The sequence below is a fragment of the Tripterygium wilfordii genome, chromosome 9 (assembly GCF_013401445.1).
Source record: "Tripterygium wilfordii isolate XIE 37 chromosome 9, ASM1340144v1, whole genome shotgun sequence".
NCBI classification, from domain to species: domain Eukaryota; kingdom Viridiplantae; phylum Streptophyta; class Magnoliopsida; order Celastrales; family Celastraceae; genus Tripterygium; species Tripterygium wilfordii.
This window is the reverse complement of record NC_052240.1, coordinates 32,003-46,074: the sequence shown is the minus strand read 5'-3', so window position 1 is coordinate 46,074 and position 14,072 is coordinate 32,003. Positions and strand designations below refer to the sequence as shown.

Below are 14,072 nucleotides of genomic sequence, written 5' to 3'. Positions count from 1 at the left end.
TGCTACAACGAGATGGTTGAGTTTATGGAGAAGGTATTGACATCGGTTCAGAAAGAGGAGTTGAGGCTCGAAATATTGTTAGACTTTTTGGCGGATCATCTCATCCATTCCATAGCACTGGATCGAATTGAAATATATGTTTATGGTTCTCTTTAACTTGAACTTTTGTTGTTGTCTCGCCAATGATTTTGAATATTTAAAACGCATCTAATATTTTTAACAAATTTCCCTCCCTTGCTAAAAATTACAATCTCAATTCTTATCCTCTTAAAAAACACATGAACTCATGTGTAAAATAGGACTAGATTCACGACCATCCTTACAAAAAGGAAAGAAACAGTAACAATGGTACAAGAGATGAGGTTAAGAATGTGTTTGCATTGAGGAATTTGGAGGGAATGAAAGAAAATGGAAAGATAGTTTCATTTCATTTCATTTGTTTGGATGATTTATAAAAAAATAAAGGGAGGGATTTGAGGAGATTTGGGAGGAATATTTTATTAAATTTTTGTCAAAATTATTCCTCCCAAAATGGAAAATGGAATTATTTGGAGAGAACGGATGACTAATTAAATTATTTATAAGTTAACAACCTATTTTGCCCTTATACATAATACTTCAACATAAATTGTAAATATAAACTAGTAAATTAAACCACTTTTCTTTCATTTCCCTTTTTATCTATCTAAACATGAGAGAGGGAAATGTATTATTCCTTTCATTTTTTTCACCTTCTCTTCCTTCCCTTTCCATTATCTTCCCTTTCCTCCAAATCCCTTAATCCAAACACACTATAAATGTGCAAGGTAATCGATATTCAAAGGTTAAACTTAAAAGAGAGAATACGAGAGAGATAGGAATAGGATGTCTTCGAATTTATCAAAAAGAGAATGAATTGAAACTTTGAAAGTAACAAATTATGTTTGGTGAGTGGCAAAAGATGATATCAACATTTCCAACTGAGTCACAAAATATGACTCGTTAAAATGATATTTTCCACCCCTTAACAACAAGATGTTGTCATCTCTCTCAACCCTTGGGCTGATGTGAGGTTTTGTCCTTGTTTGAGACAAGGGTTTGGTAGCGTCCCGTTCACGGTGGTGCTTCATCCTGTAAATTGTTTGAGTGTTCGGGGTTGGGTTCATGGAGGAAGAGCTAGAGAAGCGTTGGAGTCGGTTGTCTTTGACAACTGATGAAAGTAGGGAAGTGGTGGTTCCAAATAGCCAAATCGGAGATCAACACTCGAGAGTGCGGTTCAGTTTGCTGGGACGTCTCCTTTCATCCAGATCGTTTAATCAGGAGGCTCTCTTCAATACTATGCGAACCATCTGGAAACCTGTGAAGGGGCTTGAGATATCCATAGTGGGCGAAAATCTTTTCCTATTTAGATTCTTTGCCAAAGGGGATCTAAACAAGGTTATTGAGGGTTCCTCGTGGACGTTTGATAAAAACCCTCTCCTGCTCACGAAGTATGATGGGAACCTACGGATGTGTGATGTGGCCTTTGATACGCTACAGATCTGGGTAAGATTTTACAATATTCCTTTCAAAATGATGAACGAAATAGTAATGCTACAGATTGGGGCAGCTATGGGTGAGGTCGTGCGTGTAGATCTGGACCGAAATGGGTATGGGTGGGGGGAATTCCTAAGGGTTCGTATTAATGTTCATGTCTCTAAACCCTTGAAGAGGGTGGTAATGGTTTCTGGAGAAGAAGGGGAGGAAGCTATAAGAGTTGGGATCCAGTTTGAACAGCTTCCTAACTTCTGCTACCATTGTGGTATGATTGGGCATGTGGAGAGAGACTGTGAGAGCGTTTCCTCAGATTCATCTCAATCAAAACAGTATGGGGAGTGGCTCCGGGCTTCTCCCCCCCGTGGACGAAGGCTGGTGAAATCTCCAGACATGAAATCACAATCTCACTCATCACGGCAGGGGGGGTGATTCCTCAACTTCCAAAACTGAGGTATCTAAGGATACTGATAGAGGTGCAACTGGTCAGTATAAAGAGGGGGAAGAGAGATCCAATCCGGGAGTTTCTTCAGATGCAGAAAATTACCGACTAGAGGAAACAACGCCTTTACAAAGAGGGGGACCTGGTGGTATGGATTACCCAGTCAATCAAGAAGGGAGTGTGGGTGTTTTGGGAAGGGTGGAAAGGACGGAGTGTCCTGATGAATCATCCATTGTTACCATAGGAGCTTCGGGTGGGGGTGATGAAGAGAAGGGAGCGATGGAGGAAGGAATGAATTTGGCGGATACAACAGAAGATGATGTGAACTCCGGGGATCTAATAAGGTGGACGGAACCTGTCGATTCTCTAGGGAAGTCACGGGGAAAGCGTAAGGGAACTTGGAATAGGGTGGTGAAGAAGGGTGGACATGATAGTGCAAAAGCTATGGAGACGGAGAGCTAGATCATGAATAAAAGGAACATCCAACAGAGTGGGAGCTTTTCAGCAGATGGGGTGGATGATGCAGAGGTACAATGCAAAAGTTCAGAGAAGGAGATAGTCGAGGGACGTTTATTTTTATCGGTGGCTACCGGTAGGAACCAGGCCCGCCGAACTCAATGAGCATCTTATGCCTGAATTGTCAAGGTTTGGGAGGTTCCTCGGCAATTCAGTCTTTCAAAAACCTCCTAGGGAGAGTGAAGCCTGATATTGTGTTCTTGTGTGAAACTAAGTTGTCGAGTTCGAAGTTTGATAGAATCAGAGTTCGGTGTAATTTCTCCTTTGCTTTTCCTGTCAGCTGTTCAGGGAGAAAGGGAGGTTTAGCGATTATGTGGCAGAAAGATGTTGTTGTTTCAATTCAAAGTTTCTCCCGATACCACATTGATGCTCATGTGGAGAATTTGGGAGGTGTTTTCAAGTGGCGGTTTACAGGGGTTTATGGCAAGTCGGTTGCGAAGTTAAGATTTAATTTTTGGAGAACATTCCAAGCTTTGGCGTCTAGTGCTTCTTTGCCTTGGCTGTGTGCTGGAGACTTTAATGAGATTTTGTTCGATTCAGAAAAGATGGGGGTTTCCTTGATGCAACAATTTCATGATTCCCTGGCGGTCTGTAACCTAGACTCGCTGGATTCGGTGGGACCTCTTTTCACGTGGTCTAATGGTAGAAGTGATCCTCATAACATTAGGGTTAGGTTGGATAGAGCGGTAGCTACTATGGAGTGGAGACAGACTTTCCCTCAGAGTAAAGTCCAAGTTATCCCTTATTCCAAGTCTGATCATAACCCAGATCATAACCCAGTGATTGTTAATTTGGTGGGGGCTGAGGTTTGTGATCATAGAAGGAGGAAAAACAAATTCAGATTTGAGGAATCGTGGGTGAGATCCCTAGATTGTAAAGAAGTTATTAGAAATGCCTGGGGCATTAATAATTCTACCTTTTTGGGCAAAGTTCGACGGACTTGTGCTCATCTGAACGACTGGAGTAGAGCTATCTTTTGGGTTGATCATTGGAAAGTTAAAAAGTTACATGCTGAGCTCCTTAGAGTTCAGACTAATTTGACTCAAGATGGGGTGGCTGCTAAGGAAAGGGAGCTGAAGCGAGAAATTAGTGAAATTGAATTAAGGGAAGAAATGGCTTGGAGGCAGCGGTCTCGCATTGATTGGCTCAAGTTAGGGGATCGAAACACTTCGTTTTTCCATAAATCAGCCAGTGAGCGCCGGAAGAGGAATTTTATTCGACAAATTTAGAACAGAAGAGGGGAGTGGGTTCATAAGGAAGATGATATTGGTTCAGTGACCATTGACTACTTCCAAAATTTATTTTCCCCCATGGCAGATCTGAACATGGGTAGGGTTACTGACATTGTGGCTCCAGTTGTTACTGATTCGTTGAACGAGGAGTTGGTGAAGCTCTTTTCTTCAGAAGAAGTTGAACGAAGTCTTTTTGAAATGCATCATTCTAAAGCCCCTGGTCCGGATGGCCTAAATGCCTTGTTTTATCAGCGTCACTGGGAAATTGTTAAAGATGATGTGGTTGGCTTTTGTTTGGAGGTGTTAAATAATGGGCGCCGAGTGGATGATATCAATTTTACCAACATAGTGCTCATTCCAAAAGTGAGGAATCCGGAAGATATGACCAAGTTCAGACCAATCAGTTTATGCAATGTTATTTACAAGATAATCTCCAAGTGCCTTACTAATCGGTTGAAGCGTATTTTGCCATCTATCATTTCGAAGGCCCAGAGTGCCTTTGTTCCTAACCGGCTCATTTCAGATAATATCCTGGTAGCTTATGAGTTGCTCCATTCTATGAAAAATAGGCGTAAAGGTAAGACTGGGTTCTGTGCGTTAAAGCTTGACATGAGCAAAGCCTATGATAGGGTGGAATGGCGATTTGTTGAAGCAATGATGATTAAACTTGGTTTCCATACTACTTGGGTCTCTCTGATTATGCGTTGTATAACATCTGTTCAGTTTTATGTTATTAATGGCAATTCTTTTGGTTTGTTCAGGCCTGGTAGAGGGCTTCACTAGGGGACCCTTTATCTCCTTTTTTATTTCTCATTTGCACTGAAGGCCTTTCCTCCATTCTTGTTGAAGCTGAAAAGAAAAATCTCATTAGTGGGGTTTTCGTGAGTCGTCTCGGGCCGAGGGTGACTCACTTGTTTTTCGCAGATGATAGCATGTTGTTTTGTAAATCAAACATGTATGAATGTGGTGTGATCCAGTCCCTCTTACAAGTGTATGAGTTGGCTTTTGGTCAAAAGATCAACTTTGACAAATCTGGTGCTTATTTTAGTTCAAATACAGGGGATTTGGATAGGCAAAGGATATCTGCTAGTCTTGAAGAAGTTCGGCTTATAGCTAATCCTGAAAGATATTTAGGCTTGCCTTCCTTAATAGGGAGGGAGAAACAAAGATCCTTCAATCATTAAGGAAAGGGTCTTATCCCAAATTTGTGGTTGGAAAGAAAAGTTGTTGTCTCATGTTAGGAAAGAAGTCCTAATCAAAGCCATTGCTCAGTCAATTCCTACTTATGCCATGAGTGTCTTTCGTCTTCCAAATGCTTTTCTTGAGAATCTTATGGTAGCTATGACCAAATATTGGTGGCGAAGCAAAGAGGGAAAGGGTATTTGCTGGTCTAAGTGGCAGTCTCTATGCAAGCCAAAAGGGTTGGGGGTGTGGGGTTTCGAAGTCTGGTGTCCTTCAACTTGGCATTGTTAGCCAAGCAGGGGTGGCGGCTATTAACGAACGAGAAGTCTTTGTGTTTTAAAGTGTTGAAGGTCAAATATTTTCCTTCTTGTGATTTCATGAGGGTTGGGGTGGTGCACAACCCTTCTTGGACTTGGAGAAGCTTATGTGAAGGTCGTGTGGTTCTGGAGAGAGGTCTTACTTGGAGGGTTGGTAGTGGTCAAAATATTTCAGTCTGGTTTCATAAGTGGGTTCCTAAACCCTGGAATTTTAATCTCATTACCCTGGTTAATCCAAGGTGGGGTCATCTGAGGGTGAGTCAACTAATTGATGTTTCTCCCCATTGATGTTTCAGCCATCTTGGAAATTCCTTTGGGTAATGTGTTAGCTCAAGATGTTAGGCGTTGGTGTTTTGACTACAAGGGTCAGTATACTGTCAATGGGGATATCATGCTTTAGAGGAATGACATAGACATTCTAAGGGAGCGCCTGGGGTAAGTTCTAATTCTGATGTGGAGATATGGAAATATATATGGGGTGCTGAGATTCCCCTAAAGTGAAGTCTTTTATTTGGAGATTATGCAAAGGCTTTCTTCCGACTTTTTCTAACCTCTCGGCCCGCTCCATAAATCTCCAAGATGGGTGCTTATTTTGTGGTGAAGATTGGGAGACCGCGGTCCACCTGTTTGCTGACTGTAGATGGGTTCATCAAGCTTTCCTCAAAGCTGGTTTATCCCATATCCCTAAACCCAATCTGAGCTGCTCCTTTGTTAACTCATTCCCTTGGTAGAGAGGCCTTCAATCGTCTCCTTCTCTCTCTGTATTTGGCAGGTGTGGAACATGAGGAATCAAGTTATCCATAAAAACAGAATGGGCAAACCGGAGGAGGTGGGTATTATAGTAGATGTGATGCAAGCTGAATACAAGGAGGCTCAGGTTACTGAGGCTGGTAATCTAGTTGCTCCCATCTTATGTGTTGCTAGATGGAGCCCCCCTCCATCAAATGTTTTGAAAATCAATTTTGATGCAGCTTTGAAGGCCCATAAGATTGGATTAGGGATGATAGCCAAAGATCAGACAGGTGCTCACATTGCCTCTCGGTCTATTTGGCGCTATGGGCCTTCTAACCCTTTCTTTGCAGAGTGTATTGCTGCCAAGGAAGTTATTATGTTTGCCAGGTGTCTCAATTATGATCATGTTATTTGGAAGGAGATGCAGTGTTGGTCATTGCGGCCTTGAATAGTGAAGATATTGGTCTGTCTGAATCTGACCTATGTATCAGTGGAGTCAAAGAGTTGTTTTCGTTCGGTTCTGTTCGTTGCTGTCATGTGAGGAGATCTGCTAACCAAGCAGCTGATGTGTTAGCCAAGAAGGCTCTATCTTGTTCTAATTGTATTTCCTGGACTGGTGCTTGTCCTGTTTTTTTAAACCTCATTGTTTCTGCTGATTATACTCGTGTTTCTAGGTAATGAAGTTTCTTTTTCCCAAAAAAAAAAAGAACATATTTTCCATTATTGCACGAAGCATTTCTTTCTCAATTTATCCTCATTTGATTATTGAACCGACCATATTACCTTGTCACTTAGATCAAATTCTTGTTGTTTGATGAAAATCACAAACGATTAAAGGCATGTTCATTCTATCCTCAAAATTGTCTATTAAATGAACCCATGTTTCATTGATGTGTCTAATTTATAAGTTGTTGGACCCGATTCAAGAATTTATCTAAGCCACACTTAGAATATTAACCACCTCAAAATTACCATATAAATTTTTAAAATTAGATTAGTGAAATTCAATATACAAGTTTGGGTAAAAATTAAATTTGTAAAGAAGCACGAGTAACTCAGATGAAACTCGTGTATGTGTATCTGTATGTGATATTAGGTATCAAGTTTCGACCTCCCCTTCCCTCCCCTATGTATTTAAAAAAAAAAAATGATTCGCAATCGCAAAAGTCGCAAATTCTGGTAGGCTATTAGGCTCTCTTCCTCTTGAGCATGAGATCCATCACTCAGTTTTGTACTTTTGTTTTTGCACCCAGCCCTTTTTTTCAACAGCTCTGCTCCAACTTCTTTATCCAAAACAAACACTTCTGTATTAACAATTTAATTAATATCTACACAGCCTGCTAGGGTTAGGAGGTGTGGATTATAGCAAAATCCCCGGAATTTGTACCACACACCTGTGCCCAAGACCGCCGCTTATTGTTCGCCAATATTTTGTATACAAATCACTCAAATTCCTCTGTTGTTACTTGTTGGTTCAATCGTGTGTAGATTTGTCGGGTTATTGGGTTCGTTTGATTTGTTCAATTGGAGATCACATTTTATTTTTTGCTTTTTTTAAATTAATTTGTGCGTTATGGATAAGAAGAAGGTGGCAGTTCCACTTGTGTGTCACGGCCATTCCCGGCCTGTTGTTGATCTCTTTTACAGTCCGGTTACGTCCGATGGGTTCTTTCTCATCAGTGCTAGCAAGGGTACACTTTTGTTTCCTACGTAATATTTGTTAACAAATGATCATAGGATCTTGGTAAAATTAATATTCACTGAATTTAGATATCCTACTTGTTCTGTTCAGATTCCAGTCCTATGCTTAGAAATGGGGAGAGCGGAGATTGGATTGGAACATTTGAGGGGCATAAGGGTGCAGTGTGGAGTTGCTGTTTGGATACTAATGCTTTGCGGGCTGCGTCCGGTTCTGCTGATTTTACTGCGTATATAGACCTGACTTTCTCTATTCTAATCTTTCTGTTTTTGATTGTACTGATTCTGAATTTAGCCATGTCTTTCTAGCCTGTGCGTGCTTGTTTATTGCTTTATCACATTCTTGTTTTCTATGATGTTGTTGCACACTCAATAGGGCCTTGCTTTCATCAAGATGGTCGGCTCATATTTTAGTCACTCATTCTTTTGAGTTGGAGACTTGCACCTGGGATAGATAGATGCTTTGGTTCTGTTAGATAAGTAATAAATTAGCGAAAAATAAAAGCGCGAAAGGGAAGGGGTAGCGTACCTTGTACACTGGTAGTTCAGGTGATTTGCTCAAGTCAATATACAGGTTATGACTTTTTAATCTTTACAGTATTTGTGTTTACTAGATTGCAATGCACATCCCACTATTATGAAGGTGATATGATGATGCTCTTCTTGAGTCTATCTGGTACACCTTTGGTATGCACATGGGTGCAATGAATTTGCATTGTTCCTTTGTATTCTGTATGGAGTATATCGAGAACTAAATTTCATTTCTTCAATTCTTCCTTAAGAAACTTGTATTGCCCTGGTTAATTTTGAAGTGCTGTATGTTGTTTTTGTAGTGACTTTATTGCTAAGTCTAAGCATTTTGGGGGAATTGAAGACTGCATGAATCTGTTGATTTTTGATTTTTTGGTGACTCTTTCGAGCTTTTGCAGGAGCTTTCCTGTTAAGTTTTTTACAATAGGGAAATTGACGACTGTAATAACTTTCATGTTCCCTTTTCCCTATCATTTTCTTCTTTTGTATAGGAAGACAATTTTGTTTTCATGAGGAGCACCAGCCAAAACATTTCCCAAGGGCAGGGGTTTGAATCCCCATCCCCCTTGAACATAGAAGGGAAAAAAAAGAGAGGGAAAAAGAAAAAGAAAAAAAATTGAACAGAGAGGAAAGATAATGTTTTCTTTGTTATTAATGGAGTTGCTTGATATCATCTAGACAGATTCCTAAAAGTTGTTGGCAATGGAAGTTGGACTATAGTTTGGGTAGTTACTCATAAAATTGATTATCAGATAAAAATTACTCCTAAAATTTGTAATTTTTCTTTAAATCCCCCCCTACTAGAAATATTTTACCTGTTTGGGATGCCGAATTAAATTTTCTGAAAACTCAGTGTAGCTGAACCATCTCGCCTAAATACTTACTATTCTTTCCCCCTTTTAGTTGTGGAGGTAAGAAGTTGACTTTGTTTGTATGCTTAATATGCTTCATTGATATGCAGGAAAGTATGGGATGCATTGACAGGGGATGAATTGCACTCATTTGAACACAAGCATATTGTTCGAGCGTGTGCCTTTTCAGAAGTAAGCAGTTATATTTTTTTCCTTGTTGGATAATAAATTATTGAATCCAGTTAAAATGTGTTGTCCAAGATGCAGGCACAGTCATGAATAATGGTACTGGAAGTCTGGAACTTCAAAGGAGGAATAAGTATCGGACTATCATCTAAGAGCCAGTGACAATGCCCCACTTTGATTTTGCTTTCGCCATTAGGAATCTTTCAGTGCACCATGTTTTAGGGCTGTAAGATGTTGCATGTGTTCAGTGGTTTTCGGATGAGCTGTGAAATTATGCTGGGTTAAAATTGCCCTTTTCCGTTACTTTGTTTCTGTTTTTTTTATTAAGTGCTCTGAATACCTTATAGTTCTGGTCATTTTGTATGAAACTATTGTGAGAAATGAGTTAGCAGGTGTTGGTTGACATCATTTATTATCTGTTTATCATTTTTTCAGCATCTTGCTTATGCATCAAAGGTTTTAAATTTGTGCACAGGATGCACACCTCTTACTTACTGGTGGAGTTGAGAAAGTACTTCGCATATATGATTTGAATCGCCCAGATGCACCTCCAAGAGAAGTGGACAAATCTCCTGGTTCAGTCAGAACTGTGGCTTGGCTCCATAGTGATCAGACAATATTAAGTTCTTGCACTGATACGGGCGGAATCAGGTACATGTGTCCATATTGATAGCGTTTAAAACCACAATTAGACTTGTTATGTTTAAAAGATTTTTTTCCCTCTTTTGTGCATTTCTTATGGTTTTTGTTGTTATTTTGAACAAGTGTATGCGATAGTTTTGACATTTAAGGCGTAGCATTTTACCGTAGAAAAATGAGTTGTCCTTTAGATGAGGTGAATTTCTGTGGTAATGTTTTGTTCAAAATAGTATCGTACCATTTGCTCAAGTTTATGAAACTTCTCCTTATGTTTTATCGAAAAGTTACTGAATTGGTGCACAAGTACTTAATTCTGAGTAAAAGACCTAATTTACTGAAGTTTAGAAGCCCTGACTTACCAAGGTGGCCCATTTACGGACAGTTTATAAGAAAATGTTGTAGCGGCCGCTTCTCAGATGAAAGATAGGACAATCTCAATACATTATTAGAAGTGATCTAAGGGCACCTATTTCAGGAGAAGACTGGTCATGATGATAATTCTGTCACCTGACTCAGGAGCTAGGAAGATTGGGGATTTCATTTTTTCAGTGTGGACGTTCTTATGTCGTATGAGAGAGAGAGAGAGAGATGGATCTCCTAGTTTGGGCATGGCTTATAGGTTTCCAATGTTAAGCTTTTCACTTCTGTTCAAATGTGCTATAGATATGCCAATCAATTGAAGTTTAGCTAATGCTTCGTGAAGCCTTACTAAGCTTATGGCCACTGTATAGACTATGGGATGTAAGAAGTGGTGAGATAGTGCAAACACTTGAGACCAAGTCATCTGTTACCAGTGCTGAAGTGAGTCAAGATGGTCGTTATATTACAACCACAGATGGGTCTACTGTGAAGTTCTGGGATGCAAACCAGTGAGTGCAAGACTGTTTGGTCTGTTGTTACTCCCAGGATTTCTTGTTTAGTGGGATTACTCTATTTTTATCAACTTTCTTTCTCTTTCCCAGTTTTGGGCTTGTGAAGAGCTACAATATGCCATGCACAGTAGAATCAGCTTCCTTGGAGCCAAAGTATGGGGATAAGTTCATTGCGGGAGGCGAGGATATGTGGATTCATGTATTTGATTTCCATACTGGTGAAGAGATAGGTACATGCTTTTACATTTTTATCAGTCAAAATGACTTTGCATGGCAGAGTTTCACCGAATTTAGTGCTCAAATTTGAACACAATTGCATTTCCTGTGCTTTATCTCATGGTACAATCCTTCAATCTGATAAGATAATATTTTAATGTATCTTGATGTCTTTTAGGCTGATAGCACATCTGTTTGGTCGTGGAAATAAGTTTAAATTGTTTTGGTAAATTGCAAGTTGATACTATAGTTATTTATAAGGATATGGTTGCAGCGTGCAACAAGGGTCACCATGGTCCTGTACACTGCCTCCGGTTCTCACCAGGAGGGGAATCATATGCCTCTGGATCTGAGGACGGGACCATAAGAATATGGCAGACTGGGCCATTGACACACGATGACTCTGAGGGGTTCAGTGCAAATGGGTCAAGTGGAAAGGTCAAGGTAATGGCTGAGGAGGTTTCTCACAAGGTTGAGGGCTTCCACATTGTTGGTGAGGGGAAGACAACAGAGAAAGAAGCAGCAAGGGATTGAATATTGATTGAAGCTGCAAGTTCCCTCAGCCACTCTTTCAGCATGCATTGTGCTTAGATCCTGCCTTGTCATAAAGACGGTCACCTAAGCCAATTCTTGTACCCAATTAACATCGCATTAAATAGTGTAGGACAGGCGAGACCAGATGTTTCTTTGTAAGTTCTAGATAGGTTTTAATTTTTGTTGATGCACCCTCTATATTGAATTTATAGAAGTGTTTATTGTAAAATCTGTACTGGATAAGGATTTTTCTCGATATTTAGAGTTACAAGGATTAAATTGTTATAAGCGTCGTATATTTACAGTTACAGGGATTAACCGCCTGTTTGGCAAGGTGTGTGGACAAGCGTGTGGGTGTGTGTTTATATATTTAAAAACAGAGACTCACACATGTGCGCACATAGTCACTTAGGTGTGTGTGGGTGGGTGTTTATATATATAAAACAGAGATCTGAATGACATCTGCAGCTTGCAATCCGTGGCGACGAAGAGTTTGATGCCCTACTCAGAAGGAACCACTGCTCGGGTGGTTACATCCCTCACCCTCATGTTCACAAATCACTTGTTAATAAAACATCTGAGTAGCTCCAAAACTCCGCATGAGCACTTCTTTATGGATGCTCTAGTCAGAACAACTTCTCTTCACCGTGGCTCATGATTTCTTTTTTCAAACTTCCTTGTACTAAAGTATAGTCATGCATCCATTTATCTTATGCAATTGCCTCACACTGGGATGTACAGTTATGTCCACGAGGACTGGTTCTCCCTGTCTTACATTGCTAGCCAAAAACAAAGAACAAGAAACAACAATAAGTTAGCTAATCACCATATTCAATGTAACAATAATAATAGAGACCATCGCGGTTCAAGGTTGGATTCTCTATGCAGTTGATAATTGGCGATGACGCTATAAGGTGACGTAATAAAAAGTCATGCTAGATATTAATAATTTAATATGATAACCTCGATTTTCTGCCATCCTTATCATTTAAAAAATATCTTTGATGCTCCTTAATTGAACTAAAAGATGTCAAGCATACAAAACAATAAGCTAATCACCATATTGCACCTTGCATATAGAATCAAATTCCCTGTTATTAATTTTACATCTTGTGGCTTGATTTCTCGTAAGCTGTCATGTCACCAAGAATTCAGACTTCTCTTTTCAACCTTCACCCAACCAGCAAGGATAAGAGACGGCGAATTTACATTCCAAGAGGTAACAGAGTAAAAAAAAAAGAACAGAGAATTTCAATCCTTATTATAGTTTGTATATATAATAACGCATCTCTCAACCCAACTTTTTAACACACGAAAAAGGCGTCCACAATACTTGACATTCCTCCAAAAAAAATCCCACATTTTTTGTGATCACACTCTGCACCTGAAGATGCCTTTACCACCAATCAAAACTTATCACTACCTACGTGTCTGCTGAATTGTCACCTGGATTCCTAGTTGGCTGGACTACATGGCATCACCTATTACAAGCATCAGGTCAACCACACCCTTCAAGCACGACTACACACTCCCCACATGGTTCACTTGTGCCAAAAATGGATGCACCAACTTTTCTTACCTCTATATAAAGCACTACCCGCTTCACTCCAAGTACCGCAACACAGTCCAAGCAAAAAAAACACAACCAGTACTTAAATTGTTATTGCTCCTATATATATCCTTCTTTCACTCTAAAACTAGACAGTACAAAATGTCTCTCTTAACCAAGGTGGTTATTACCTCATGGTGCAAGAAGCAAGTGGATGGAGATGATGATGGTGACTATGCCCCAGCCACATGCTTAGAAGGAGATGATGACGATGACGGCTATGACTATGCGCCAGCTGCTTAAATAGATTATTGACTCTTGATTTCAGTATAATGATTATTTAACCATCACGGGATTAACGTTCCCTAGTTTTGTAGGTTATGAGATGGTAATAACAGTGTTAATGGATCTGCAACCCTCTGTCCTAGTTAGAAGCACCTAGCAATGGTTTGCCTTTAGTCACTGTCTACACTAACCATTGATGGCATGCTTCAAAGTATGTATTATTTCAACGAGAATGAATGGGCATTATTATGTAATAACTATAGGGAAATAAAACGCAGTCCCCTTGGTACAACCTGTTACGTGGAGAATGTTTTGATGAGGAGTTCCGCAAATTCATCTGCAATACTCATTTCAATAGAACAAAAAGTATAGTAGTGGAGTGCTTTCTTCCCATAAATATGGCTGCAAAAAACGTTGTCGAACCAAAAAAATCCATTTTCAACAATTGGACAATTTATGATGGCCACAGACGTCAACACTTGTTTGTATCAGAAAGAAAGCTTTCTTCATAAAAATCCAATAGCAAATAAGTTCTCATCTTCCATTTCATTCTATTCAGTGCCCGATGATGGTTTAGCTATTCTGTCTAATATGGACCATATTTCTCTACTTTCTGGATGAGATAGATCTCCAACGAGCAACTCGTGGACTATTCCATTAGTCTCAATAGGACTACATCCAGGAAACTTTCTGACTCGAGTTCTTTCATTTTCCTTCTAGCCTTTCTTACATCTTCCCATCTGTCAAGTGAGGCATATATATTGGCAAGAAGGGTAAG

General features: G+C 39.8%; 2 protein-coding genes across 3 annotated transcripts; both read left to right on the top strand.

The window, feature by feature from the left end:
• The first annotated feature begins 1,143 nt into the window (after positions 1-1,143).
• Positions 1,144-2,416, top strand: LOC120005387. The gene is made up of 2 exons (XM_038854995.1): positions 1,144-1,844; positions 1,936-2,416. The coding sequence occupies exons 1-2, from the start codon at positions 1,144-1,146 to the stop codon at positions 2,414-2,416; spliced, it is 1,182 nt and encodes a 393-aa protein (XP_038710923.1).
• Positions 2,417-7,099: 4,683 nt separating this feature from the next.
• LOC120006637 (serine-threonine kinase receptor-associated protein-like) lies at positions 7,100-11,768 on the top strand. Of its 2 annotated transcripts, XM_038856756.1 has the most exons (7): positions 7,101-7,624; positions 7,726-7,861; positions 9,124-9,205; positions 9,675-9,850; positions 10,570-10,707; positions 10,801-10,940; positions 11,201-11,768. In XM_038856756.1, the coding sequence occupies exons 1-7, from the start codon at positions 7,507-7,509 to the stop codon at positions 11,458-11,460; spliced, it is 1,050 nt and encodes a 349-aa protein (XP_038712684.1). In that variant the 5' UTR covers positions 7,101-7,506; the 3' UTR covers positions 11,461-11,768. The 2 variants fall into 2 exon arrangements, with proteins under 2 accessions (XP_038712685.1, XP_038712684.1); XM_038856757.1 differs by lacking the exon at positions 10,570-10,707 and having other exon boundaries at positions 7,100-7,624.
• Positions 11,769-14,072: the final 2,304 nt, after the last annotated feature.

Excerpts from the sequence above, each read along its gene's own strand:
- LOC120005387 (XM_038854995.1), top strand. The coding sequence starts at position 1,144 with ATGGAGGAAGAGCTAGAGAAGCGTTGGAGTCGGTTGTCTTTGACAACT. Across the intron at positions 1,845-1,935 it reads GATTCATCTCAATCAAAACA|GGGGGGTGATTCCTCAACTT; the intron begins GTATGGGGAGTG and ends TCATCACGGCAG.
- LOC120006637 (XM_038856756.1), top strand. The coding sequence starts at position 7,507 with ATGGATAAGAAGAAGGTGGCAGTTCCACTTGTGTGTCACGGCCATTCC. Across the intron at positions 7,625-7,725 it reads TCTCATCAGTGCTAGCAAGG|ATTCCAGTCCTATGCTTAGA; the intron begins GTACACTTTTGT and ends TGTTCTGTTCAG. Across the intron at positions 10,941-11,200 it reads CCATACTGGTGAAGAGATAG|CGTGCAACAAGGGTCACCAT; the intron begins GTACATGCTTTT and ends ATATGGTTGCAG.